The 27,713-nt window shown below is 39.9% G+C and overlaps 1 protein-coding gene across 7 annotated transcripts in view; it reads right to left on the bottom strand.

Annotated features, from left to right (window-relative positions):
- Positions 1–27,713, bottom strand: part of ABI1 (abl interactor 1) — an 84,799-nt gene that overhangs the window by 14,600 nt on the left and 42,486 nt on the right. For 4 of the 7 annotated variants that reach the window (XM_026101624.2, XM_026101627.2, XM_026101622.2 and 1 more), the window contains exons 3-6: positions 15,440–15,616; positions 5,329–5,343; positions 4,498–4,598; positions 916–1,056 (exon numbers count right to left, since the gene is read on the bottom strand). In XM_026101624.2, the coding sequence (XP_025957409.1) occupies positions 916–1,056; positions 4,498–4,598; positions 5,329–5,343; positions 15,440–15,616 (434 nt within the window). The remainder of the gene's footprint in view (positions 1–915; positions 1,057–4,497; positions 4,599–5,328; positions 5,344–15,439; positions 15,617–27,713) is intronic. The other 3 variants (XM_026101625.2, XM_026101623.2, XM_026101629.2) reach the window with 1 other exon arrangement.

Raw genomic sequence — 27,713 nt, 5'->3', positions numbered from 1 at the left:
TGCACCAAGATTTAGATGTTATTTCACTCTGATAGTATTTTGTGAACACCTTACCGAAAAAATATTCTCTCAAACCCCAAATACTGACTGGCAGCATCTGATTGCTGGGGGGAGAAAGCTCTTTGAACAATAAACCATCATCTTACTTTTAGCTGCACTGAAGTCTTTCGTCTGTAATTTTCCCTGCAGTTTGAGGCCTCTGATACAATCAAATCAAAGAAACTGAACTCACTCAAGAAGCACAGAGAAAGCCTTGCATCCCCCCAAATAATTTACATTTAAAAAAGGGGAGGGGGCCCTGAGAATAAGCCACACATACCCCCAACCCTGCTCTCCCTAAACAGCCATAAGGATAAGTGGATATATTTTACTTTCTACTTCTGCCATGCTACTACCAATTAAAAGCATTAAGTTTTAGCCAAAAGAAAGCAATCGACTCTTTCAATACACTACCTTAAACACAGTGTTTTTAATCAAGAGAAATTTCCCCTTTAAATTAATTATCTTAAAACAAACAAAAAAACATTCTGTAAAGTCTAAGTGTATTTTAGGCTAAAATTAATAATATAGCTTTTAAACCCTACCTTGCAACTGCATAAATTTTGAAGTTTTGCCCATTCTTGGGAAACAAATACTATAGAACAGAATAAATCAGTTATAGGAAATTAGGTCTGTGCATATGGAAGTATGTTGTTAGATATAATGTGGCTTCTACACAGTTTAAGTATGTTCCTATAAGTTAGAAAAGTCAAATAATACAATTAAATTTTGTTAATGCAGAGTGGTGGAATAACTCACCTTTTGCCCTTCAACAAAAAGCCAAACAGCCACAAAGCATGAAAGCTTCTCCATGATTTTAGTAAGCATCAGCATGCCAGAGAGGGAAGAGTTACAGTGAGAAGCAACTCACTCTACCTGTGTGTTCTTGGTCTCTGGTTCAGGGAAGCTGTCCTTCCTGGACTGTGCTGACTGCCCAGTCTGGCAGGACTGGTCATGTAATCATTAGGGACCGTTGGCGGTTTGACAGGCTCCAGGGTTTTGTAAGGAGTATTTCGCCTGGTCAAGGAAGAAGGATTTGAAGAAAAAAAGATAAAGGATCAGAAGATCAAAAGGATAAATGCATAAAGTAGTGAAACCATTTGTTTTCTTAAGTTTTCAAAGATCACGGCCCAGAGACTCATATGACAGTATATTAAACAAATACCACTTAAGGCAAGGGGCAGGAGGATCCCCCATCCAACTCTCTGAAGTGCTTTCATGTAGAAAAATCCATACAACTTGGCCTACAGTATACATGCTGATTAAAAAAATTACCACCAAAAATATATTCTCTGAACTACATAGTATACACAAGTTACATATGCATAACATACTAGGGTATATTACTTTCAAGTAAACTGCATGTGAACAGTTTTTCTACTGTAACAATTTCCTCATTTTCCCCTCCCCTCCAAACACTTAACTGTCCTTAACTGTCTTTGCTAAAGGTATACATCTCCTTAAGACAGGAGTATGGCTGAAAGATTCACAGGACAAATTACATCTGCAATCACCAGTGCTCTTCCTAGTTAGTGTTGTTTCACGCTGTAATCAAGCAAACTCATATCACTTCGGCAGATCTTAAAAGTGCTTCACAGATATGCTTCATTGTCTCCATTTTACAGACCTAGAAAGTGAAGCACAGAGACTTTCCCAAGCAGACTGCATTGAGTCCGAAGTACAGCACGGATCTTTCGACATATATTTACCAGACTCATTACTGCTTTAAGAACAGTGCATTTATTGTGCTGAATTGCAGAGCTCTTCAGTCTCACTAGTAACTAGGAGATCTTCTGCAAGACATGGAATTTGGCAATGGACCAGCTAAGCAAAAAAATCAAAAAGCACTGGCATTTAATCATTTGTTCAATTATTGGTTATAACTCAGTTGGTAAGTTATAATGCTTCATAGTATTCTAACAAACTGATTGACCCAATGTTTACAATATGGAGTGCAACAGTATTAAATTTTAATGATAGCATTTTATTATTAAAGCCTTTCTTAAGAGGAAAACCAGAAATATCATAACTGTTTGCATGCACCATGGTGTTTGTAAATTAGTTTGTCTGTATATAGAACTCTAGATGATTTTAATATGCAGACTGCCACCACCTATAGTTCTTCCAAAAGAGATCTGCCATGGGAAAAATAAAGAAACTTTGTATCCCAGTTGTAAGAGATAGAGCTCTAAATACTGCCAAATAAAATGATAAGCATGGAAGATTATAAATATGCTTCCAACAGAAATAACATTAAAACATTAGTTTGCAAGGTTAAGTATTCTACCTTGGAATACACTGGCAATACAAAACATAGCCACTCAGCTCCCTAGTGCTATTTATTATGACTGTACAATTTAAACATGCTGTCTCTAAAGCCAATCCCTACGACATCAAGTTCAGCCATGCCTCAGTTTCTCCTTTATCCTTCTCAACTTCCTTGAAGGACTGACCAAACTCCCAAGCACCAGAGAAGTCCAAAATCATCTCTGCCCATTGCTCAAGTCCAACCCTTCCCTTTGCTTTTTTGTCAGCCTTACACAGAGGAGAAGCACAGCTCTCCCCTGACACAGCCCAGAGCTCCTCAAATTGCCTTCAGTGTGGTGCTGACACCCACTGCCACCAGGGAGAGGTAAAGGGAGCCCAAGGCGTTCCTCCAGTCCAGGCCCCTCAGGAAAGTGTGACCACCACTTTTCCCTCCGTTCACCTCTGCCAATTCACTCTTTTCCCCTAGTATTTCCAACCTGAGCACCTAAGCTCTTCAGCCTCTCCCAGATCAGACAAAGAGAGCCCTGCTTCTGGTAGCTCCTCACCCTCCTCAGCTCACACTGCGTCTGGCACAGGGCTCCCTCCTCAGCACCCTCCCTCGCACAGCCCTGCCTTAGAGGCACAAGCCATGCAGCAGGCAGCACCTACTCCAAGACCCATGTTTCACACCAAGCATGTTCTGATTTTATAGGCTTATCGCCATTTTCTGAACCAAAGGCAGAAGATTAGTACCCTTGCAGTTTCTAGCAATTTTTTCTGCATACATTAGGGAAAACAGTCATGCCTATGATATTTCATGTCTTGAGCAGCCGTGTTCTGCCAAAGCAAGAGCTGTACTTCCTGAACAAGAAGGGCAGATAGAAATCTCTGCTGTGAACCCACACTATTCCTCCCCCTCAGCCAACTGCTACCTCTCATCAAGCTCATCTGGAAATGACGTTCAGCTGATTAATCCTTATCAGGCATCAGCCAAGGCAACGAAACAGCTCTGGTTTGTTCAGGAGAGAGCATTAGAGAGAGGCAGCTCACCAGTACATGAGTGCTGCTGTCTCACTAGCAAACATCCAAGAGGACATGAAAGCACTTCCCAGCCTCCCAGGGCTGATAAACAACTCCTCCTCAGCTGGGATAAGAGAGACAACTGGAATACTGATTGTGTGCCCTTGAGCAATGGGAATTTTCACAAAACATGTTGAGGAAACCCCTAGGGTAATTTCTCTCTGGAATACACAATAAACACTGCCATCTTGAAGCAGCAAAGCAGCAAATCTGGATTAGAATCACTAAGTCTTTTACAAAAGGGGTTTACTGATTCTAAATTCTCCTGATTTTCTCTGTTGCTCTTGATCCCCATCCTTTTCTGTCTCTTTATTCCACATTTACTCAGCTTCTCACCTCTCCCAAACAACATACCTGCAGCCAGTACAACCACACCAGTGCTCAGTCCCCCACAGCACAAAGGAAAGACCGAGAATGACAAATAGGCAGAATGGTTTGTTTAGGACATCTTTGGGAAGGTGTTGCACAGCTGGACAGACAAAACCATATAACACAGGCTCCAAGCTTCTGAAATATTAATACTTTGGTTCCAAGCAATACGTATTTGTTGGCAGACAAAGATCAGCAGATTTCACCACCCACAGGTCCAAAGCAGTTTGGTAGGAACCTTTGCCCCTGGTCATGGTGGGACTCAGGAATAGCAAAATTTCCACATTTAAGCATAAAAATGTTTCATTCAGATGCACAAGACAGCAGGAATCGGTGTTGCCAATGTGTTCATAATACCACCAATTTTGCTTAGACAATGTAACAAATATAGAATCAACAGCCATTTTATACCTCTACAATACCAAGAAATGAGATAAAACCTTAACAGCGAAGTCTTTCCCCCATTGAAGTTAAAACCTTATTGATATCCTTTTGCATTGCTAAAGATTTCTGCCCATATATCAGAAACAACAACAGCATCATCATTTACCCACAACTATAATAAGTCCCCTCCCCTAGGAAAAGCAGTTCTTTCAAAAAGGGCATCATAAGAGTCAAGGCAGCTGAAATGGTTCACGCAAGAAGGAAATTGTGTTATTTCTTAGTCATAACTCTCATCCATTCACATATTTAAGAAACACCAACATTAGCACAATTAAAACTTTCTATTACACAGGCCAAACAAGCAGCCTTCATTCTTACCCCAGAGTTCCCCGGCCTGACATGGGAGGACTTGGTGGTTTTTGTGTAGGCGGATTTGTTCTTGACAAGGTGCCAGTTCTTGCAGGCTGGTTATTTCCATGCTGAAATGAGGGAAAACATGATTTTATTTTTATAACAGAGCAGCTCTATTACTGACTGTGTGTGTGTTTTTTGGTTTTTTTTTTTTTTTTAAGCGTAAGAATATGAAGTGAGAATTCCCAGACAGCTGTCAAACAGTAAGTTTTTAGCTACACATAAGAAAGACACCAGTACATACAAAGAGCCAAAATATGAGCTTAATGTTATCTTTACTATTAACTTACAACAGACATTGGGAAGCTAGGCAATTGACAGGTTCATGCAAAAATCTCCTGTATCCTCTTTTCTTTAAAGCAAAGCCACATATGCGTTCACCTCAGTTTGAGTATTAATAATTTAAATAAAACTTTAACACTGACAGCTCAATAATGTCAGCATGGGCCAAACATTTCTCATTTGCCCCTGCTATTTGACTAGCAGAGTCATTCGGGTTGTCTGGGAAGTCTCCTGTAAAAAGGTAAGTGAAAGGAATCAAGGCATCTACTGAATTCAGAGCAAAGCACTACACGTGTTAGAGAAATTAATGTCTATGTGTAAATGCAGATGTCAATGTATCGCAGATACACTAAATGCTGTAAATAAAAATACAAGTTCAGCATATTTAATCTAAACATCCTATGGAAAGCAGAGGAGAGTATAAGAGAGCGCTAGTTTTCAGTTTTAATGGCTCTGCAGCCTCTACTATCAGTCACATGAGACACTGTGGGTCAAAGGAGAAATAACACTTCTTACCTTGGCTTTTAGCCACTTAACGTTGGCAAAAAAAGGGGGGAAAAGGCAGAAATTAATGGCAGATCCATCACAAGTGATAGGACAGGTTAAACTACAGTTAATTACATTTAAAAAAAATCAGCTGTCTACTGATAACTAGCTACATCACTGATGCACTAATAAAGATTTTACTGTCTCACATAATCACATGGCACAACTTTTAATGACTAACTGACTCAAAGAAAAAACACTTATGTCAAAATTAAGTTTAGTTCTCTTCAAGATTTATTTGCAGGCCTCCTCATACAGGCAGTAAAGAGCTGGAAAGCCCTTCGCTGACCACTAAAGTTCAAACTTAGATCAATATTATTCCAATGGCAATATACATTTGAGAATTTATTCATAAAGCCACAGTTTCAGTTATACGTTGCAGAATGGACTTGCCTGTTGTTTTGACACTTAACCTTGATGTGTTTTGAAGAAATCCTAGCTGCTGCACTGAATGGTAAATAAAGATAAAGGGAGTTTGCAGACAGGATGAGCAGCAGAGCCTTTCACCTCTAGTTTATTGACTGAAATCTAATTCAAGTCAGCAGCACAGTGCTGGCTGCTCAAAACTGTGTTGCCAGCGCTCTAATGATCGTTATTCTGAAATTTTAGCTCTTAGAATCATGTCATTATATGTCTCTCTCTTTTTACAGCCCTTCATAATTGCAGAGAAAAAAAGAACTCATGAAACCTTGGCCTCATAATTCCATGATGAAAATTAATGAAAATAAATAAATCCAAGTTGAGTTTTCTAATTTTAATCAGGGAAAGGCAGGGGGTAGGGGGGAAAGGACAGCTCATCTTTTTGAAGGGAAAGGGGTTAGTTTTATTGACTAAAAAATACAACCCTAATGGTGTTTTCACAGGCTGTTCAGAAAAACTGTTACTTCTAGAACAAATCTCCTCATGTATAGGTTTCTCAAACTGTGGTCCACAGACCACCTTCTCCCCCTCCTCAAAGATCCACAGACTAGTAGTTTTAAGAGGTCCATGCACTCAGAAAAATAATTAAAACATGCCGTACAGCAAAGTACATACGTGAAATTTCTAATAGGGTCTGCACAACCACTAGAAAACAGTTGGGGTTTACAAATCAAAGGCAGGTTGAAAGCCACTGCCCTCAAGTTATTCACATTACAAGAATAGAAGCACAAAACCTGTTCCAAAACCCAAATAAGAAAGCTTAGCTGTGGTAAGTAAATTTGAAGGTCATCCTGTTAACTCCCAGTCTAGGCAGAGGTTCATCAGTAGGGTAACAGAATTAAAGCATTTAAACCACTTCTATCCCTGCATACCTATTTCATGGATATATATGCAGGCTCAGTTTCCAGGATGACAGTGTGGTCTCCCAAATATTATATTTCTAAACAAGCCTTTTAGCAATGAATTTGTTTTCCCCTCTCATAGGAGTACACGACTGTTACTTCTCCAGTTTCCAAGGGCAATGGCATAATGCAAGGAATTTGCTACTTGAAGAGACCAAAAAGTGGAACTGATGGTCCTTTCCAAGCAGCCACAGACAGAAACCTTCCTTTTACAGGCTTAAAAGGGAGGGTGGCATATAAGACACTGGGTTTCTACTAAGTCTTTACTACTTAATTTGCCTTCCCCAAATATATATATTTATTTATATTTATATATATAGATACATATTTACACACACAAATGTGTGTGCGTATACTTGTGTGTGCGTATACTTGTGTGTGTGCACACGCGCGCACACGCACAAGAGTGCAGCTCCTTTCTTCCCTTCCCCTATGCAGTGCCACTCAACACTTCCGGGGCATCTTTCCACCCCCTCCTCAATCCCTGTTACATTCTGCCTCTGCTGCAGCAACACTGTGAATGCCAACATCTAGCAGTGACTCAGGAAGCTTCATCTTATTTCAAACCTTTCTACCGCTAAGCACTATTTAACACACTAAACATATCTGAAGTCCACAGCTCTTGACATTTATTCTTATCTCCAACACTGCATCAGGTGACCTTGATCTCTTTTGCTACCAAGTAGATTTATATATAAACAGATAGATATGCACACACATGCGCACACACACGCTTCTTTATTGTACAGGAGAATTAGTAACCGCCGTCACACTGCTTTGGATGAGTAAAAAGCTCTGCAAGTGCCCTCTATGTTGCTATCAATATAAAGAAGGGTCTCAGGGCTAGGAAAACACAAAGTAATACAAAGGGAACAGAGATTCTTACGGGAGGGGAACGCCGAAGACAGAAATAAAGGAAGAAAGCAAATGAATTCAAGTGATACGAACTATATAGCTACTTAATCGTAGTTAATAAGTTAATCAGGAGAAGACATTTTCTTTTATTTATTGGCTGAGCCTATAAGGGCAATCTTACCATATTTCTTAGTCTGAAAAACAAAAAAATTAGTGCTTTCTAAGCAATTCAAAGAAAGCTCTGGGAACCTTTTATGCAGCAGGGTTTAGACCCATTACGTGTTTAAGAAAAACAGGAGTAAAGATGACAGAAACCCAAAACGAAAAGCAGGGGCATATTTAGAACACCTGTAGGTTCAAGTACCTCTCTACTAATGCCAACAGGCCAAAAAGCTGACAGGCAGAACATGAACACCTCCAACAGCCAACCGCTCAGTGCTTGGGAAAGCCAGCCCCACCAAGAGGGGAGGAAAGGCAGGCCAGGAGGAAGAGAGGAAGCAGGGCACGCTCAAGGTTCACATCTTGAAGAGGGAAGAGGCTTTAGCAAGAGGGATCTATGAAATAAGAGACAGAAAGGTGGAAAGGGACCAAGCTTAGTCAAATGAGAGCACCATGGAGTTCTTGGCATGCACAGGGAACTCTTGTAGAAGCTGCAAGGAGCACGATTCTCTCCTCCTCTCATTATTTGCGTTACTGTACTCACAGGAGAGAGTTGTCACCAGATACCAGACTCTTGGACAATGTACACTTTTAGAACAAAAACACAGTTTGCAGGCTTGCTGGGGGTATTTGTGATGTCTAGTCAGTGAACTAGACAGATTAGGACGTTCCCAGAAACAAGACAGCGCAGTAGGCAGCAGTATGGGTTGGTGTTGCTTGCAAGCATCATAGCAGTGAGGCATTTCAGAGTGGTAAACAGAACTATTTTGCTTTTCTTAGATAAACCCTCCAAGCATGAGGCAGCCCGGGACAAAGTGCGAAGGGCTGTTGTATAGGGACAGCAACCAGTCTCAGAGTACAGAAATAGAAGTCAACCTCTCTGCATTTCCAAAAGATGACAGCTAGGGTGGTGACATGCCTGCAGGGTTTTGACAGCCAGCGAGACCAGCCTGGCTGAGGACTCAGTGCCAGCAATTAAGGCAATGGGCAAAGCAAGTGCCTGCAACAGGTGCAAAGGCATTTTTCAAAGAAAAAAGAAAAAAACCCTACAAACAAACAACACCAACAAAGTAACTGTAACTGTAACTACTTCTGTAACTGACACTGGAAATTCAGAGCACCTGGACTGAGTTTTTAGCTGAGTGGCTGGACAGGACAAACAGTGTTTTGGGACAGTCAAGTGATGACCATAGGTATCACAAAAGATGACTATTCCCTCCAGCCAATGCATTTTCGTTCTTAATTGGATCGGGCTCAGGGTCCATACACAGTCACTCACAACAAGCTTTGCTAACAAACAGCAACTTTTGAAGCCACAGTAATTCTGTTCCTTCTCTCAATATGGGAAAAGGCCATCAAGTTTCAAATGTTAAGGTGGAAAAAGGTTTAAGTGGAAGACAAGACCCAGCAAACAGACAGGACAGCAGTACTGTTGGTAGATACTGAGAAAAAAATATAAAGATGACATAAGAAAAGATCCACAAGGAGGTGTCAGGAAGACATGTTGAAATATTAGTGTAGACCAAAGATGACGGTTCTGGAATCCAGCGGCAGATCTATAATTTGTCCACAAAACTGACAGTTCAATCTGTGTTTGCAAGTAAACACCCTACCCAGAGACAGAGGAAGATGAGAAGGAAAAGCAAGAACAGAGCGTTACAGAAGCTTCAAAGAAATTAGAAAGTTGGAAAGGAAGGGTACAAGGAGAAGTAAAAGTCACTTAATGCATGTGGTGGTTTGGGGGCAAGAGGCAGGTGGAAAGGGAACATCAGGACAGCTCCTTCTAAGGAGTCCATCCATGGGGCTTTGGGCACTTTTGCCTTCCACATGCCTGGCCTCCAGCCAGCCTGCTCAGTTCAGGTAGTCTAAACAGTGCAAAAATAATCACCAAGGCAGTACTGCCAGGTTATTGAGGCCAAAGGGACAAGGCCATTAAGGGCAGCAGATTCATGAGTGGTGTGAAAGGGCAGGGTCTGAAGCAATTACAAGTATACCAGTAGGCAACGGATGTCCAGACTTTTGAAGGACTCTACTGGCCTCAGGAGGCAGCCAGCTATTTCTAGTAGTTTCCATGCCAAGTAACAAGTCATGGGGGAACATTAGTCATGATTCAGAGAACCAGGAAGCTATTATTCAAGTTACAAACTGTGTTCAGAAAACTAGGGCTAGCAACACAGCACATAACTCATTTATGTGAGCAAATGTATTTATAAGCACAGAAATACAGAAGCCCACTTGCATACCAGAGACATGGGAGCGAAATCCCCACTGCATTGAAGTCCAAGAAGTTTCTCCCTAACATTTCAGCTATAAACTCTCCAGTTTTGGAGCACAGAAACAAGTTCTCTAGGTATGTTAGCTGTACTTTGATGCTGTATGCTGCTTATTATTTCTCTAACTACTGAATTTAAAGAGCCAATTTCACTGTATATCCTGCCATACCTAGGGTTACTGAAAGTAGTTATTAAAGACCATCCAGTATAAGCGCTGATCGATGAAAACAAATGCTGAAAAACTGTCACAGTCCAATCTGCGGTAATAAAAAATGTCTAAACTCAGAACTTTAATGTGTGCTCTGTAAAAGCCATAACCAGCCTTAGATCCATTACCTTTGACCGGTAAACAGTCATCAACTGCAATAGAGGAAAGAATAAATTGTTCTTGATGACTATTTAGCTCACCTCCCATTTTACTTATAAAGGTATATCCTTTTTTAGTCAACAGAGAATTACCTGAGACATCACTACAGAAAGGCAGCTGGCCGTAGCACCTTTGGAAGTGCTACTATGTATCTACGGCTAGGCAATCCAATTGCCCCACAGGCATCCTCATAGATTTTGCATGAGGACTGCCTCTTGTCTTGTCAATGGAGCGGTTTTGGAGCACTGCAAGATGACACAATCAGGGCAGGAAAAGCAGCTTGTACACGAAAGTATGGGATGCTTGAGGAAAGGATACAGTAAAGCAGAGTCCGGAAGGTCCCCCCCGCCCCAACATTATTTCCTTCCAGAAATCAAGACGTGGACTTTGGGAGAAGGGCATGTGTAATCAAAGATGTTTTTTGAAAAGGCAGACTGTACGTAGGAGTCAGATACTGAGGATAACACTTACTGTTCTGCCACTAGCTCTGCAGTCTTAAATCATCCCCATGTCTCAATTTCCTTACCAGAAAGGTATAGAAGCCTTTGTTTCTTCTTTATTTCCTTACAAGCTATCATAAGAAAGATTATTTTGAGAAAATTTAAGCTCCAAATCATCTTTTTCCTTCAAAACTGAACATGAGTAGGAAGTCTTCATAGATTTTTTTCTTTTCTCCAGTGAAATTTTATCTTTCACTACAACATCCTCCAGTATTATTTGCAACCCAGTAATCACACTGTCTTCTATTAACATAGTAACTAGATGTAACCTGACACTATTGCTTGCCTCTCCTTTATTTCCTTTTTTAGTTTCCAAACTGAGCCGGCAAAATTTCCAAGTTGCATTTTACTTTTTATTAAATGTTTTTACATATTAAACTGCTGCTACCATATAGAAACTGTTTGTGGGTGATGGGCAAACTTAACATTGTTCCCTCAGCACTTACTTATAGTCTTGCTGTTCAGAGAAACCTACCTCAGACTCTTGTCTTTAGCACTTCAACATTACCAACCCAAAGCATTCAAAAAGCTTGAATCTAGCTATAAGAAGAGAAAGATTTTTTTTTTCCAAAATGAGAAAATAAAGAGCCTGTACACTGTCAAGTTTTCTTTGCAACCAGAAAGACCTGAAGTTTACCTCCTATCAGATGACACCATGCACACTGCTGAATTTCCAGGAGCAAGTGCCCTGCGAAAAGCCTCTAGTATCAACACTCACAACAAAGTTGTTAGAGACGGGAACAGGAAGAATTACCTTTTCCCCCAGAAAAGCCTTCTTTACTCACAGCAGTATTTACTGTTTAGCCATGATCTCGTGAATGATGATGTGACATTGATGAAACTGGAAACTCAACTTCCTTTGAAAAAAAGGTGTCTAATATAGGCTAATACTATTGCTACTACATTACTACTGCTATTGCAAAGGCGGCAGAGGCTCAGGATCTCTGCCTTGCTTATTTTTTTTTTCTCCAGTCAATTATTTAAAAGTTAATACTCAAGTGGCTAACAAGTAAAAGCCCTTATCTTGAAGGGAACGCAAGCAATGATTAGGTAGCCTTCTACCCTCACACCAGTTCCGCATCTGCGTTTTTCTTTTGCGAACAGAGATGCAAGCATGAGGATCGCAGATGACTGGGGTAGGCAGAGAAGTGTAATAATGGTCAGAACAAGACTCACTTCTCTTAACTAAGTATTTGGTAAGTTTGGGCTCTAGCCCTGCTTTAAGAGAATCCTTCCAGCTTCTATCTCCTTGAGTAATATTTCTGAATGCTTAACTCCTGTTTGACTTCCTGGTCTAGAAAGTTTCTTACAGCTTTAGTGGAGTGAAATGCAAATGTTTTATGGGTAAGAAATTTCAAAATTCTCCTTCAAATGCAGCTGAAAAATGCTCAGCGTTCATGCATATTTGTTCTAGAAGAACTGCTGGTTGCATATAATAAACTCAATGCAATTACATTTCCCCATTTTATCTCCCCTTACCATAAGACTTCGTTTCAATTTCCTACTTAGCTCCCATCTTACAAATTGCTGCAATTCCACCTGCCTCCTTTTCATCAAAAAAAAGATTATAATAAATTCTAAGGCCAACTTCAGGGCTCTTAAGGCTGCTTCCAAGCTCCCTCCTCCTTCTCCCCCCTCTTAAACTGAGGATTTTCTGTATGAGTAATTGTATTTGACCTATTTATATGCTGGCACATTACTGTTTTTTTTCCCCCCCTCCACAAAAGAAGGGGAAGAGAAGGAAGGAAGTGTTAAAGTAACCTCTACCCAATAGTTTTAAACCAGGATTTCTACAGAGGAAGGTGGCCCCTCACATCACAACAGTTTCTCTGATTTATCAAGAATGACTTCAACTACATTCCCCCATGCCCAGAGGGTGACAACTGAACAACTATTTAGCAGACTGGTAAAAACACTTGCCTGTTAGTTTCCTGGAGCCATACGCACACAATATTTGTGTAGTGAAGGAAAGTCTTGTCACTAACAAACCAATTTTAAAAGACATCCTGATTTTGACTAATGCTAGCATTGACTTCATAAATGTATGTGTGTGTGTGTATATATATATATATGTATATACATACACATATATAAAAAACCTATAACACATAGGTTGATACTTAAGTATGAAAAAAAATATATATATGTTCTCATACTTAAGTGTCAACCTATGTGTTATAGCATATCTATGTTACTGACAGTTGCCAGGGCAGAAGACAACCAAGGACATGTAGTTGGTCATACTGACAACTCCTCTAGTCAGAACTCTATACGTTTTTTTTCTCCTCTGAATAAAAATGATTTCAAAGGCCCTAGTGGACACACCAGTGCCCATCAACTTGGGAAGAAGTCTTTGGTCAAGAACATAAAACAGTCTGAAATCTCCTCTAAGAACATGCTGGATATGCCAAAGAGTCCATAATGCAATTTCTTGTACCTTTCCCCCTAGTTTGTAGGTTCAAGAGGCAACACAGACACACCACCACCAGTTATTTGTGCTGACTTCTAGCAGGACCTGACCCAGATCTGAAGTTATTTTGGTTTGAGTTTCTTAAAACAGCACTATCTGCATCTGGGTTTGCAGACAAAACAAGCAATTTCCCTTAGAGCAGGGATCTGTGACACACTCCGGGAATCCCAATAATATACTGGCTAAATACATGGCATTAGGTCGCTTGCTACCTCAGCCCAATCTTAATAGCTTTGTCCAGTGGAGGTCAACACTGATGAAGGTATCATATGCACAACAACCATCTTGAACTGTACACCTGAGGCCTGGCTTATTTCATTTGTGAAGCAGACACCAACCTCATCTTTCTCCTTAGTGTTTCATATCTTCCACAGAGAAGTCATAAAACAGACTCAGGTAAGTCACTCAGTAAAGAAATAATAGCCAAATATAATTTGTATCTGATTTTTAACAAGATGCTAATTTGATTATTTCTAGAAACTATTTTACCTCTGAACAGACCAATTTTTTTAATATAGAGTTAAATCACTAACAGTAAAAAACATTCCAAACACCCATATTAAAAATATTTCCTAAGAGCCATCTAGAAATAAACAGTGCATCAGTTTCCCCCTACTAAATGGATAGAACCATGTTATTAAAATAAAGGCAACAGTACACCTAAAAGCAAGTAGTCATATCAAAAAATGCAATAAAATTTAACTTCATAGCAAGCGTCAGGGTTTACGGATCAAGCATTGCTTCTCAGCCTGCATGATGCAATTTGTTCTGAAAGGCATCAGCTTCAGAGACTAATAATAACTAGTCTACTTTTAAAAGAGTCTTCTACAGTACTTGACCCTTCGAACACTTAAATGCGGAAACCAATACCTGACCCTGGATTTGTGGATTTTAGGGCTCTCTTTTCATAGAGCTCTTTCCTCACATGCACACATTATACTGAATATTTATCAACTTCTGGCTCCAGTGTTTTTAATTTTATAAAAATTCAAGGCACGTCTTTCAGACTTCTTCACAGGATTGTGCTCCATCCACTCTAGCTTAAACTATTAGAGAGAAACAACCCTAAAAGTTACAAGATTAGATACAGGTTTTGCTGACAATAGAAGAGTTTCAGGTAGTCCATAGCCACTACATTAATTCATAGTCTTAAAGCTGCTATGGGCTAGAGCTGCCTTCTAGCCTGGGTTGGTTGGAATTCGACTCCTCTGAGCATTCCCAGAGTCACTAAAACGCAGGAGGCACTCTGCCACTGTTTTGTTGAATAATTCTGAAAGATCTGGTCCTCAAGCGTTGATTGACTCAAATGCCACATGAAGGGCTGATCGAGCTGCTCTACTGACTGACCAGAGCACATTAAGCTTTAGAGGATACATGGGTCTTGAATAAAAGCTTGTTAATGCCATTCAAGGGGAGACTGTTGTGAACTGAATATACCTTAAGGCCTGCTCAGGGGAAATACAAAGCTATTATTTGCTACAAAAATACATCCAGGAAGCAAAGGGTGTTATATTAATTCACACTGGCCACAACCATTCCAAAATAAAGTGCAGTTGGGGGGTACACATTAATTTATGAAGGCTTTTATTTACAGAGGGGGAGAATGGGCTGCCCCAAAGCACAAATGGCAGTGAGATAACAAATGTGACTGAGATTTCAGTGCCAACTTAGCTGACTCCCCACCCCCAAAGAAAAACAAATAAAAAAACCCCTACCAGCCAGTTTCCCCATAACAGACTTAATATCGCTCAACGAAAAGAGGTAAGGGGAGTGGCAGAGGCAACTTAATCAGAGGAGGAAGGAGTGAGAATTTCAGAAGTCAGTCATGGCTTTTCTGACAAGTCATTAGGCTAATGGTATGTCTACAAAATGCCCATTAAGATCATGAACTGTTGTTTCCGGGCATTGTGACTACTACCAACTGTCACAAGATTATGATAAACATTGTTCAAAAGAAAAATCTCTGTATAAGACAATCCATTTTGTTATTGAAATACTTTTATGTGGGTGCAATCCATGACCCTTCCTACCATATCAATAAATGCACTAAATGCTTTAATATCAGTAACAGTCCACCCCAACTCTATCTCCTGTCCTGTGTTACTTGGAATCCTCAAGTTTCCAGGTGTTCTTACCTTTACACCATGGCCAACATCATCCAGCACCGTGTAGTCTATAGGTTTTCGAATATACCTTACAGGACGTTCCATGTTCGCTGGCGCTATGATTTTGTGAGTTCTCGATGTGTTCTTATTGGTCGTCAAAATGCCTATCTCTCTGCGAGCAACCTTTTCTTTATGGATGTCCACAGTCTAGATTGAAAAGAAGAGAATACAAGTTTCTTTAAGCATTTGCTGTTTTCTTTACAGAGCTACCTACATGTTTAGGCTCTGCTATTAGACAAAGAGAATCTGAATCAAGTCAATGCTGCTGGAATCATGCCAGCTTATTGACAAAACGAGTTTAACCTACATGAATGTTGTTTGAAATAACTGCACTTTAATGAAATAACCAGTATTAATAATAAAATCACAATTATACATTACTGCTTTGACACTATAAAGACACTATGCAGATACAATATTTGCAGATTGACCCTCAACATTCTTATGACCAACAATAGTAATTAATGACTTCAACTCCACAGCTGGGAAACCCTGACAGACAAGCTAAGCAATTTGCCCAGAGCCCCAGAGGGGACTAAGCTTTAGAAGTCTGAGATAATTTTTTTCAGCAAAGCCATCAGTGCATATCAAAGTAACAGTCTGCATAGAGAAGGACCAGTTTCAGCACTGAGGCTAGTGTCAGTCATATCATTTACAACAGCTTTAATAAAAGAATAAAACAGAGCTTTACTGATACCTGCAAAGGAAAACAAAATTTACACCCATGCTGATCACCATCATTTTATTAGGAAAAAGCTAAAGAGAAAAGGAAAGGTCAGCCCAGCAGTTTGTGAGGGAAGGAACCAAGTCTCACAGCACAGACATGTCCCTCTACGTGTAAGATAACCACAGCTAAAACCCCAGTTGCAGGAGAACAAGTACAGATCAAGCATCAGATACAAAAGGAAGCCCCCCCTCTAGAAAGTCTGTTTCAAGATCCAGGACCTGCGCTTACTGGTCTAAGCGGCTGCTAGAACCTCAGGATCTCACTGGAGGAGATGGTATCCAACCTAAACAACCACTTTTCTTCTGAGTGACTTTGAATCCTACAGAACCACCACCCTTCCCCCCCCACACACTGAAGAAAATCATCTTCAGTCTGTAAGCATCAGCTTCTCTTGGACAGACTGTCACAGAAAGAAAGTCAAAGTTGAGAAAGAATGGAGAATCCTTGTCTGTCAATATTGGCTTGGGCAAGTCGCTAGAAATGGCCATCTGTCCTAATCTAAAATGGATATCGTGACACGCAGATTTTGTTTAGTGAAGCACAAAGACTCAAAGATGAAGCATAAAATAAGTTTTTATTTCACACTACTTCTGTATGAATCAGGACAATAAAACTAAGATAGATAAGCAGCCAGTAAGTGACTGTTCCTAGGAAAGTCAGCATTCATCGGTCAGAGTTCACTATGAAACACCTTTAAAGGATGAACTGGTTTTTTGCTTTGAATTTGTGTACATGCTCATATAATCTTAAATTCCTCTGAGTAAATATGTAAAGAACTAAAATCCTCCTTAACAGCTTCTGTATGTTGTATTGCAGATCGCAGGTGAGAACACAAGTGGAGAAGCACCTAAAATCAGCAACGTGAAGCAAACTTGTTTACACAGCTTAAAGCTAAATAGACAGCTTGTAACTTTGCAAAGGGTACTTTTACTTTAGAAGAGTAAGAAATCTGAACAGAAATACATCAGTGGAGATTTTCCAAAGAAATGCAAGACATTCAACTAACTCAATTCCAAGTAAGTCAATGCAAACATACACAGTTAAAATAAAGCTTTGGAGCAAACTTCAGCGCTCTAAATGCTCATGGCTCCGACGAATCCCTCAAAACAGGAAATCCAAATTAAAGCACCTTATGAAATGAGGTAATCTGCTATATCAAGCATGTACCGCATCAGTATCAGAAATCAGCCACTAAACCACATTCACTCTAGCAGCCAATTTCACAGAAGATGGAGCAGAAGACCTAAAACACAAGACTAGCTCTGTTTCTCCATCTATTATTTTTCCTCTTCCTTCTAGAATCTCAAATTTACACATTAGTTCTGCTTGAATTATACACCTCCTGCCTTTTGGTTGGCTTTCTGAAAGATCGAGAAATATTATTTGAATTTTCTTCTATATGCTCTTGTATAATCTGCCTGTGCAAACTGAACCATTTTGTTCAATGGATCACTAACATATCAGGTCACAAACTGTCTCACAGAACTCTGAACTATTTTATAGAAACTCTGTTTTAATAAGATGCAACTCTTCGCATTTTCCAATAAATGAGGGCTGCATAAGTGAAAAAAATCTTAATTTAGAATCACCTAAATAACATAGCAATACAGGAGGTAAAGGATAATATCAGTCTAAGGTACATACTACAATGCTTTAAAACAGAATATGTTAAGCATTACAATATGATACGCAAATACAACATGCATGCATATTGAAATTCATGCTTCTACTTCATTCTCATGGATAGAATATGTTGTTATTAAAGATTTTTTTTTTTTTTTTTTTTTTTTTTTTTAAGGGGGAGGGAGGGAGGAACCTTTCATAGCACAAAAAGATGCATCTTTTCCTAGCCGGTGGCCCATAAAGGCTGACTTCTCCCCCCTGCAACAAACAATGAAAATTCCATAAATTACTGGAGCAGAGGATAAGAAATTCCAGGAACAGATGCTGTACCATACATGCCTTGGAACATGACTGAAGTAGTCTTACAGCAAATTCTTGCTTACATAGAAAAAAAATCCTTAGAACAGGAAAAGAGCATATGTTAATTATGTCAGACAGCTTATCCAAAATTAAACACAGAGCAGTGATTTGTAATGTCTTTCCACAGACCTCAGTAATGTAAACCAAGGGAGAAAAGACTATCTGTATCACAGTGCAGGGCCAGCAACTTATGGCACATATGTAAATCTTGAACGGTATGCAGGCGTGTCTGTGCAAGAGATGTATTTGCTGTTCAAAGCAATCGAGAGACTGCAACTCTTTCTTACCAGTTCTGGTGCACTGGAAAAAATAAGGCAGTATTTTGCCCTATGCGAAGCAAAGGCTCCCAAGCACGTGCTTTTGTACGCTCCTACGAGGCATCTTGCTTCTTTGGGAAGAAATTACTTTCTCTAGCTCCATAAAGACTATGCATGCTATTAATTGTTATGTGCTCACTAGGCAATTCAAAGCACATAACAGTTTTTCATTTTAAGTATCTATTTGCTTGATGTTGATATAGAAGTTTAATGCTTAGTCATAGGCAATATAGCTTTGTTTTTTCACCTCCAGAAGAGGAAAAAGACAAAAGACAAGTAGTTTTTAGCAGGATAGTGTATCTACGCAGCCAGCCAACAGTTAAATCCCAAGAGAGAAAAGCCACATGTACCAGGTAACAGCCAAACTAGACCACTCGCATGGTACCTGTGGCTATTAGTGTCCACTCCAATACAATAATGAGACAGCTGAACAACAGTTAATTTGTAATTTTGCACACAAAACCTATTTCTAAACCTCACGGATGGATAGGAGCAAAACGGTGCAAATAGGCTGGGGTTAATGCAGGTTAACAATCACTAAAAAACAGGCTGACTTCAAGTACACTCTGCCTATGCTGAAAACAAATACCTGGAGTAGTTTTGGAATTTGCGGAACAGGGAAGAGATTCTCAACTCCCAGGTAACACAATCCAGTAGGAAAAAGTCCAGCACTGTATTGATTTGGGAAGAGGGAGAAGACAGCCCTTCCGAAAGCACGTTTCCCAAAGGAAACATGTTTAAGCTAAACCAGCAGACGAACCCCTTTGCCATTACGACTGGGTGCTAGGGAACATGCCAGCTAATCCCAGAAGCGTGGTCAAGCCCAGAGACTGTTAATGATTAGCTGCCTCCCCTATCTGCTTGTTTCAAAAACATATGAAAGAAACAGTTGATCAACAGGATGTAGAGTTAAAATTTAACTGTTTGCTTTCTCAGAAGCAGCCTCAAAGCCAAGTGCAGTACAACAACGATACAGCAGACAGTTTTTCTTTCCTCTCTCTTTTCTGTGCTATAGGTACAGCTCTACTTCTGTTGTACAGCATGCAAGATGCCCAGGACAAAAAATATTTCATAACAGATAGAGTGCGCAGTGTACTTGACTGAGTTGATCTTAGGGTAGCAAAATAATTTAATACAACCCACACATACAGGGATCACATGTTTAAAAAACAAAACAACAACAACAAAAACTTTAAAAATCATCTTAATCCTGACCCACTGAGTCTCAGATTTAGGAGCCATATATTCACACCAGCAGCCACAGCCTCTCTCATTAAATGCAAGCACAGTTGGCAAAGGGCAGAAAAAAAAAAATCCTTTATCAAATCAACTCAGGTAATCAGTGTTTCACACTGTCTTGAAGGACAAGACAACTCACTACACCGAATATCACAGATTTATACTAGGTAAATACTCTTTAGATCTGTTACATGAACTGAAATGTCGTACAGAAAAGCTGTGCTTCAGGCTTCCTGACTCCTTCTCTCCAGTTCCTCAAGAATTGTGTTGCAGCACCACACGCTCATCTGGGGAAGGGAACCGGAAAAGCTCTTTGTGTTGCTGAACAGTTAGCTTACCAGCAAGCTGGAAAAACGCTGCCAGGCTTTTGGGAAGAACATGTAACAGTGAGAGGAGAGAAGACCAACTGCCAAGGAGCGAGAAGAGTGGCTACTCAACATTAACAGTAAGCACCAACCCTCCTCAAAATCACAGTCCAAGACACTGCACAAGAATGAAGGCACAAAGTAAAAACTTTTACCCATGAATTAGCAGATGAGGGAAAAGTCTCTCCACCAGCATTTCCTTGTTAAAAAAAAAAAAAAAAAAAAAAAACCAAAAAAACACCCTAACAAATGAAGAACATTAGGCACGCAAAAGCCTGAAATTACACCATCATCTCTATTGACAGTTTTTGAGGTCATTTCACACAGCAGTTTTAAGAACTTATTTTCACTTCATGAACCTCCTTCAAACAAATATCCTGCACTGTGAAGAGCTGCATGTCAGCAGCTTTTCAATTCAGCTCTAGGTTCATACATACAAGGAAGTTTTCAATTTGGCTCTAGGTTCATGGATACAAGAGCAAACGTAGGCTCAAACTCCACACAACTACCCAGGTGGCTACTGAAGACAAAGCAAGGACAAAGGGAAGGCAAAACAGCTTTCTTATTAGCAACAGTCTTTTCCAAATAACATTGTTTCCCTTTTTCACCCTTTTGGTTTGTGGTTGAATATAGGGTTTTGGGTGGTGTCCGTTACTAGAACTGTATTTCAAATATGTAAAAGCCGTGGTTACCATGTAAACAGCATTATACACATTTAAATACTAGCAAAATATATCAGAATTACTTTATATGAGCAAAAGTACAGACATAAGATAAAACAGCCGCACTTACAGCATGACCTGTTACCCCTTCCCATGCCATGTTCCTAGCGTGTTTAGTGTTAGTAAGTCACACTCGGAGTCTTTGTATCCTGTCCTGTGCATAGCTGGTGCTGTGTATAGCTGGTCCTGTACTTCCTCACGGTAATCTGTTCAAACCTCTCTTAAGAGTCACTGGCCTTGCTAAAGCTAGCATTATTGAAAGCCAAATTAATGGAGAAATCAAAGCATTTCATCCATTTTGTATCTGAATGCAGTGAAATTCCCTTAACCTAATTTTTTTCTATTGCTCGGTATTTAAGTGTAAGAAAAAAAATGATATTAAAAAATAGGATTTCTAGTCAGAGACAAGCCCATTGGAACATGAGGTTTGACGTATCAAGTCAGACCAGCCATTCATCAAATAATGTATCTGCAGAAAGTGTGCCTGACATTACAGAAAACGCTGGGCAGAGAAGCGAGTTTCATGCTGAACCCTGTCAATAAAACTATGCAGTACATGGCAAAGTGAGCATCCAGAGAAAAGAATCTAATTTCCTTCCTGGACCTCTGGGACAATTGGCTTGATTCCAAGCTTACTTGTTTATGTTTGAATATGAAAAGTTATATCTGTTTTAGCATCTGTAAAAATGAGCTGCATTTTTTGATTCAGTCGACCATAGAAGTAAAATAAATAGATAATTAAATTCTACAGATTAACAAGACACATTTTCTATCAAGTTCTATAGGCTCATACAGTGAGGCCTTAAATTGTAGTGTTACTCTTGAACTTGAGAAGCAATGAGGTGCTTTCACCATCTCCTTCATCAAAAGGGAAGGAAAAAAAAGATCCAAACATCCTTCAAAATTCTTACTCTTTGCAATTTTGTTCCTAGATCCTACTTTAATGTTAGCCATTTTTGTCATTCTCTTAAACCGTAGATTTCATTGTTGTTCTATGTAGATGGCATTAACACAAAAAGCTTCCCTGAAATTAAACAATCTGTTAAGAACATTAACCTATTCCATTTCAGAAATACAGTTTTATCTCACTACTTACTTAAAGGAGGCATATTTAATAAGCCTTGTTAAATAAATGAGTTAATGAAATAAAATAAAAATTGTACTGAAGAGATCCTGGACAACACATACTGTACTGGCTACCTGCGTGGGTATTAATTTGACCGACAAAAAAGACAATAAAACCTCCAGCTTCAAGGAGTTCAGGCAGATAGCTAGCTTCTTCAGGGAGAGCACCATTTTACTCTGTCATTTCGTGAAAGAAGCTGAAAAGAAAACTTAGCACATTCGACACAGGGAATTGCAGTGAACATATTTGCACTGCAAGAGAAATGAAACATTCTGCACAAAAGATCAGTTATGGGTTCATGACACGAGGCATGAACGAGGACAAACAGGCACAAAGCTTTTTTAAGATACTATATATAATCAGGTATTTACACAATGTTACAAATTACCTTTCATTAACTCTGATGGAAGTGCAAGTAACTTAATGATTTGACTCAATTACAATTACTTATATACATATCTGACTCCATCAAGACACTGTCCAAGAACCTCAAGAATTTACCTACAGAAATAAAACAAGTCTCTGTCTTACTTTTACTTACTAAAAATGAAGTAAAACTTTTTAGTAAAAGAAAACAAGATGTCTTAAGTAATTGGGCTGCTTCTTCCCCTTTCTCCCCCCTCAAATATATATAAGAGCATACTAAAGAGGACTAAGAAGTTCCAGAAACACACATTTGTACTTGGCTCTATCTGTTATAGATTTTTGGAGAATATGATGTTAACTTCTTTATGAAAATAAATAAATAAAGGAGATGCTGGTTACCCAGACTCAGATTTCCTCACGCAAATTTAGAACTGTTTGTCTGCAAACCAGACCACTCACGGATTGCAGTCGCAAGGAAAGAGGCACTTCCTCAGTCAGCCGGTCCATAAGAATCCGAGTATCAAGCAAGCCTGGGCTCACTGGAGCCACAGAAAAAGCACTAGTGCAACTGGCACTGCTGAACGTGGGTACTTGTTTATCCTGTAGGTCTCTTTTCCAAGGTATGAGGCTTAACTAGTGTTGGGAGGTACAACAGTCAGCTCCAATGACCAGAAATACTTTTAATACCCCCACCCTGTCCACACACATTATGACCGATGAGACACAATGACCAGCTCTGTGGCAGATCAAAACTGGACAGTTTTGAGGGTGTCTGTCTGTTTGCACCCCTACACCGACAGAACTTTTAAACTTTGCTCAAAGATTTGATCAAAAGCCTGCTTGAGTCTGAAAACCTAATTTCTCCTTCTGAATTTTCTTTCATCAGTGATGTTTACAATAATCCTTAATGTCCTAACTACTTTCTCATTTTTGTAACACAAGGCAAGAGAGCTTAACTCTTCTCCATGGCCTTTAGAACATGTGCTGTGACTACTCATCCAAACTCCAAGAACATACAATGATATAAAATTATATTATAAAAATGTCATTTATAACTCTTTTTTAAATCATTTTCTTCTTGGAGAAAGCTCTAAATTTAAATGACAAAATCAGAAGCCCTCATAAGTAGAGCATATCACTTTCAGAACATCTCACACAACTGTTCTTTGAAAAGGTAAATCTGTACACATCACAGTCTTAACTTCTATTCTTGCTATGATTTACTACTCTGCAATAAGTGCACCCTAATGTATTAAGATAACTCCCCTACCACCTGAAGCTGTTCACTCCTCTTCCTATACCTTGGAGAAACCTTAGGCTAAACAACTGAAACAGAGCATAATAGTAGAAGTGATGACTTTGTACCAGCCACGAGAACAAATTCTATTTGACTCATTTTTTTAGAACTTGTAACAGATATAGATCAAGACTAATACTTGGATGACGTGATTTCAAAGTGAGCAGGACTGGCTGTGTATTTCCCTTGGGTTAATTGAGCCAAAATGCCATAGGGTTCTGTTTCCAAGCAGAAAAGCATAAACATTCTCATGTGTTGTCCTTTTTTATGCTTTCATGATTCTGACCCTGGGCTTGAAAAGGTTTTGAATTTTATCTCAAAGTTCTTCAACACAGATGTGTGGTTAAGTTAACTAACATCTGAGGAACATACAAAAACCTGGAAAAATTTTTTTACAGAAATACTGGCCCATTATCAGGGACTGGTGGGTCAATGCCTACCTCTCAGATGGAAGGCTGATGTATCCTTTTATCATGCCCACTCAGCCATTGCTTCACATGACTGTGTGAAGCTGATGTCCCTAGCTGGCATTGAAAAAAAAAAAATCCATCTGAAATTACCACATTAGAAACTTCATACTGGTTATCTTTCACCTTCACAGTAAAAAGGTGAAAGTTTCTCTCATCCTAGCCAAGAGATGAATTCAAGACATCTGTAATAGCCCTTTGGACAGTCACCAGAATCAAGTCTGTTAGAGGCATGTCATGCCAAATTACCATTCAGTGCACAGCAGAAGGCCAAGAGTTAGCAATAACTAAAAAAAGTAGAGGAGCTTTTTTCAGTTCCTCAAATTCTTTTAAGAATATAAGGATTTCAAGGATTTCATGATCATTTCACAGATACGCTCCTACAGTCAAATACATTTTCAGTAAGACTAGGAGTCAGTTGCCTGAACATGGGTGTCTCACGTCATCTGAGATGCCTCAGAATATCCTGCTGTGCCTCTAGCTGCTGCACGAGAAAGGAAGCTCTCCTGCAAGTGCTAGAGTATTTAGACATCCGAGTTTCACCTTGTAGGTTTGCCCTCTATGTGGTGCTGGCAACGTAGGAGGCAACCGAAACAAATTTTAGAGTTGCACTTCCCCACTTGCAAACCCAGCGATGTTTTCTTGTAGGTCTATAGATAGCAGCTTCTAGACAGAAGTTTCACATATATTCTCTTCACAGCGCAGACAAGTTACAAGAGTAGGACAGGTTCTCCAGATAAGTTCATCCCCTGAAGTCCTGGTAAACCCAGGCCTCTTAAGGTAAAAGGTTAGAGCAGCTGGATAAGCAACGGCTCCTTTAATCTGATACGCCACCTTCCTTTTCCCACAGATAGGGTTCACAATCAAGAGCTTTTACAGATTAACATCATGAACTAAGGTCAGCAACACACACACAGCAACTCGCGGAGTGTACATAAAACCTTCAGAGCCATCTAAGAGGGAAAGGCAGTAGACAAGACAGGGGACAACAACAAAAGAAAATCTAAGTCCTATTTCCTGAGATAACATGTACATAATGCACACAGTTACTATGTATATACATGCATGCATACGTGTGTGTGTGTATGTATATATACATAATGTATATTAAAAAATATTATTAGCTTCCCAAGTCCCCCTCCCTCCCCCAAACACCACACCTCCACCAGTAGATCCACTAAACATTCAGAACGCTAACAATGCATCCTACCGATATCAGCTGGGGGGGGGGGGGGGCACGGGGGGAGGCCTGAAGGCTGATGGTATGCTTTTTATTTCAGTTTAGACTGTTTATCATTGAATTTCATAGTTCATGTCTGAATACAGATTATCTATCAGTTTCTCTTATGGAGTTGGTCCTTGATTTAGGAATTTAAATCCTTCTCTCTACACACACTAGCAGATTTTCTCGGATTCTCCTAGCATGCTAACGGATTTTCTCAGATTCTCCTAGCAACAGCCATCAGGATAAAGCAGGCCAGACTTTTTGCAAAACTGAACTAAAAAGTCAGAAAAATTTGAAGATGTTTTTCTACCTTCACATTAAGTTTTTTCCTTGGATATCAGACCAATGGAGTGGAAGCAGCTGGGGCATCCCATTTACTTAGAACATTCTGCTTGCTGCATGGTTTTAGAGTGTAGAAGCACAGAATATAAAACAATAATGCACACAGTCCACAGCGTGTCCCATTCCAGATATTCCTGTATCACTATTAAATTTCTTAAGCTCTAGCTAGTTTTGTGCAAGGCAAACTTCATTAAAAATTTGATTTCTGACCAACCAGAGCATGCGTTTGCAGGTGTTAAATGTTGATAAATCTTTAATTAAAAAACACACACAAAACTGGGGTGTGATACACTGATAAGCCTCACTAAAATCAAGAAGCTGAAAAAAAGAGGTAGAGAAACAGGTTGAAAGTCTTTTTGGCCAAAGTCACATAACCTCACCTTGGGACCTCCTGCTGGTAAAGTAATGAAAACTGGAAACATTTCTTCTTCTGAAAGGAAGACTAGAATTCACCAAGAATTGAACTCAGAAAGACCCAAATTTTCAAAACACAACCTGTGAAGCTGCACATACACATATACAACAGCACTAAAAAGCAGAGAGAAGAAAGCTCTGTTCAATAAAATAATTATTTTTATATCCCCTTTTCAGAGTACCCCACTAGCAAACCTCATCAAACATTCTGCTGGAGAAACCGAGCAGAAGGGGGACACGTGCAAAGGGGACAAGGCAAGGACAGACTGGAGGGGGCTGCAAGCAGGTGTGCGACATTCTAGGACAAAAATCAGAGCAAGGAAAGTAGCCCAGTTGTCTAAGAGCCAGACTTGAATCCATGTTTAATCTGTCTTTCACATGCCAACTGGAAATGGTAGGACTGCTATGGAGGGCACAGACTCATCCTTCATACAAAACCGATGAGAAGAAGCTTCTCTCACATTATTCTCTAAACACTACTTCAGAGCCTGCTCATGCAAGATGCTGAAAACACAAATGGGGCAGCTGGAGGAACTCAGTAAATCTTGCCACTGAAATACTACCTCACAGAATTGGGCTCTGTAAATGAGAAGCATCTGTGATGGGATTCAAGAGCATTCATCAAGCCCTTCCCCCAACCACCACCTCCCCCAGCTGAAAGGAAGATGATGTCAAGACAGAGCATAAGGAGGGGAGGTTTGCGGGAGTATCTTCGGGAACAGGGAGAGAGATGTGGGAAGAAAGGCTGGCAGATGGTAACTGAAGACAAATGGAGTTCAAGGCCTGCAGAGGAAGAGATTTTAAGCAGATCTATGGAAGCCCTCCTCATGGAAAGAAAACAGTTAAAGATGAGAATCCTCCCTCCTTCCCTTTTGCATTGGTGAAATGCCAGAAGCACTTTGCTAAAGTTCACAGAAGTACTGGAGAAATGGAACTTCAAACATCTGGAGTATGGAGGTCAGACAGCGCTGCAGAACCAGCTGGCCCTGCACACAGAAGGAAAGCTGTCTGCTGGGACGTCAGTCAGTTGAAGGGAAGTGTGGGATGGCTCTGTGGCTAGGAACAAGAGTCTGGAAAACGGCAGATTGAAGCTCTATTCCTGGCTCTGCCAGACTTCCTGTGCTACACCAAGCAAATTGCTCTGCTGCTCAGGCCAGCTTCTCTGAGAGTTACCCACCTGCAACAGCTCTAAGAGAAGACAAAGCATAGGCAGGCACAGGTACAGGTACCATTACCACAGATGTCCACTCTGAGGACAGTTAAGTAAAACACATTGACAAACATGCCCAAGATTTCTCTGTAAAACAGCTGCCACTGCCATTTTTAACTGTTGATGAAAATACAGAAGTGAGTTATGGATCACACTTCCTATCCTTTGGCCGACACTATTGTTCATTTTAACTGTATGAGCACACCAAACATATATACACTCCAATAAAAAGCGCACTGTGTACTTTTTTTAACCCCTCTGTTATCCTCTGATACATGTTCATGAAGGATGCATGAGTTTTTGCATCTAGCTAACTTTTTTCGTCTTTCATGTTCAAGTGCTAGTTCAATTCCCTTTTCAAGAATGAGTAGAATAAACAAGAACAACAAAAAGAAATCACTAATGTGGATTTCTATGGGAGGACATAGAAATGGGGAGGCAGAG

The sequence above is a fragment of the Dromaius novaehollandiae genome, chromosome 2, assembly GCF_036370855.1.
Source record: "Dromaius novaehollandiae isolate bDroNov1 chromosome 2, bDroNov1.hap1, whole genome shotgun sequence".
Taxonomy (NCBI): domain Eukaryota; kingdom Metazoa; phylum Chordata; class Aves; order Casuariiformes; family Dromaiidae; genus Dromaius; species Dromaius novaehollandiae.
The sequence above is the reverse complement of the archived record's forward strand: the minus strand, read 5'-3'. Positions and strand labels throughout refer to the sequence as shown.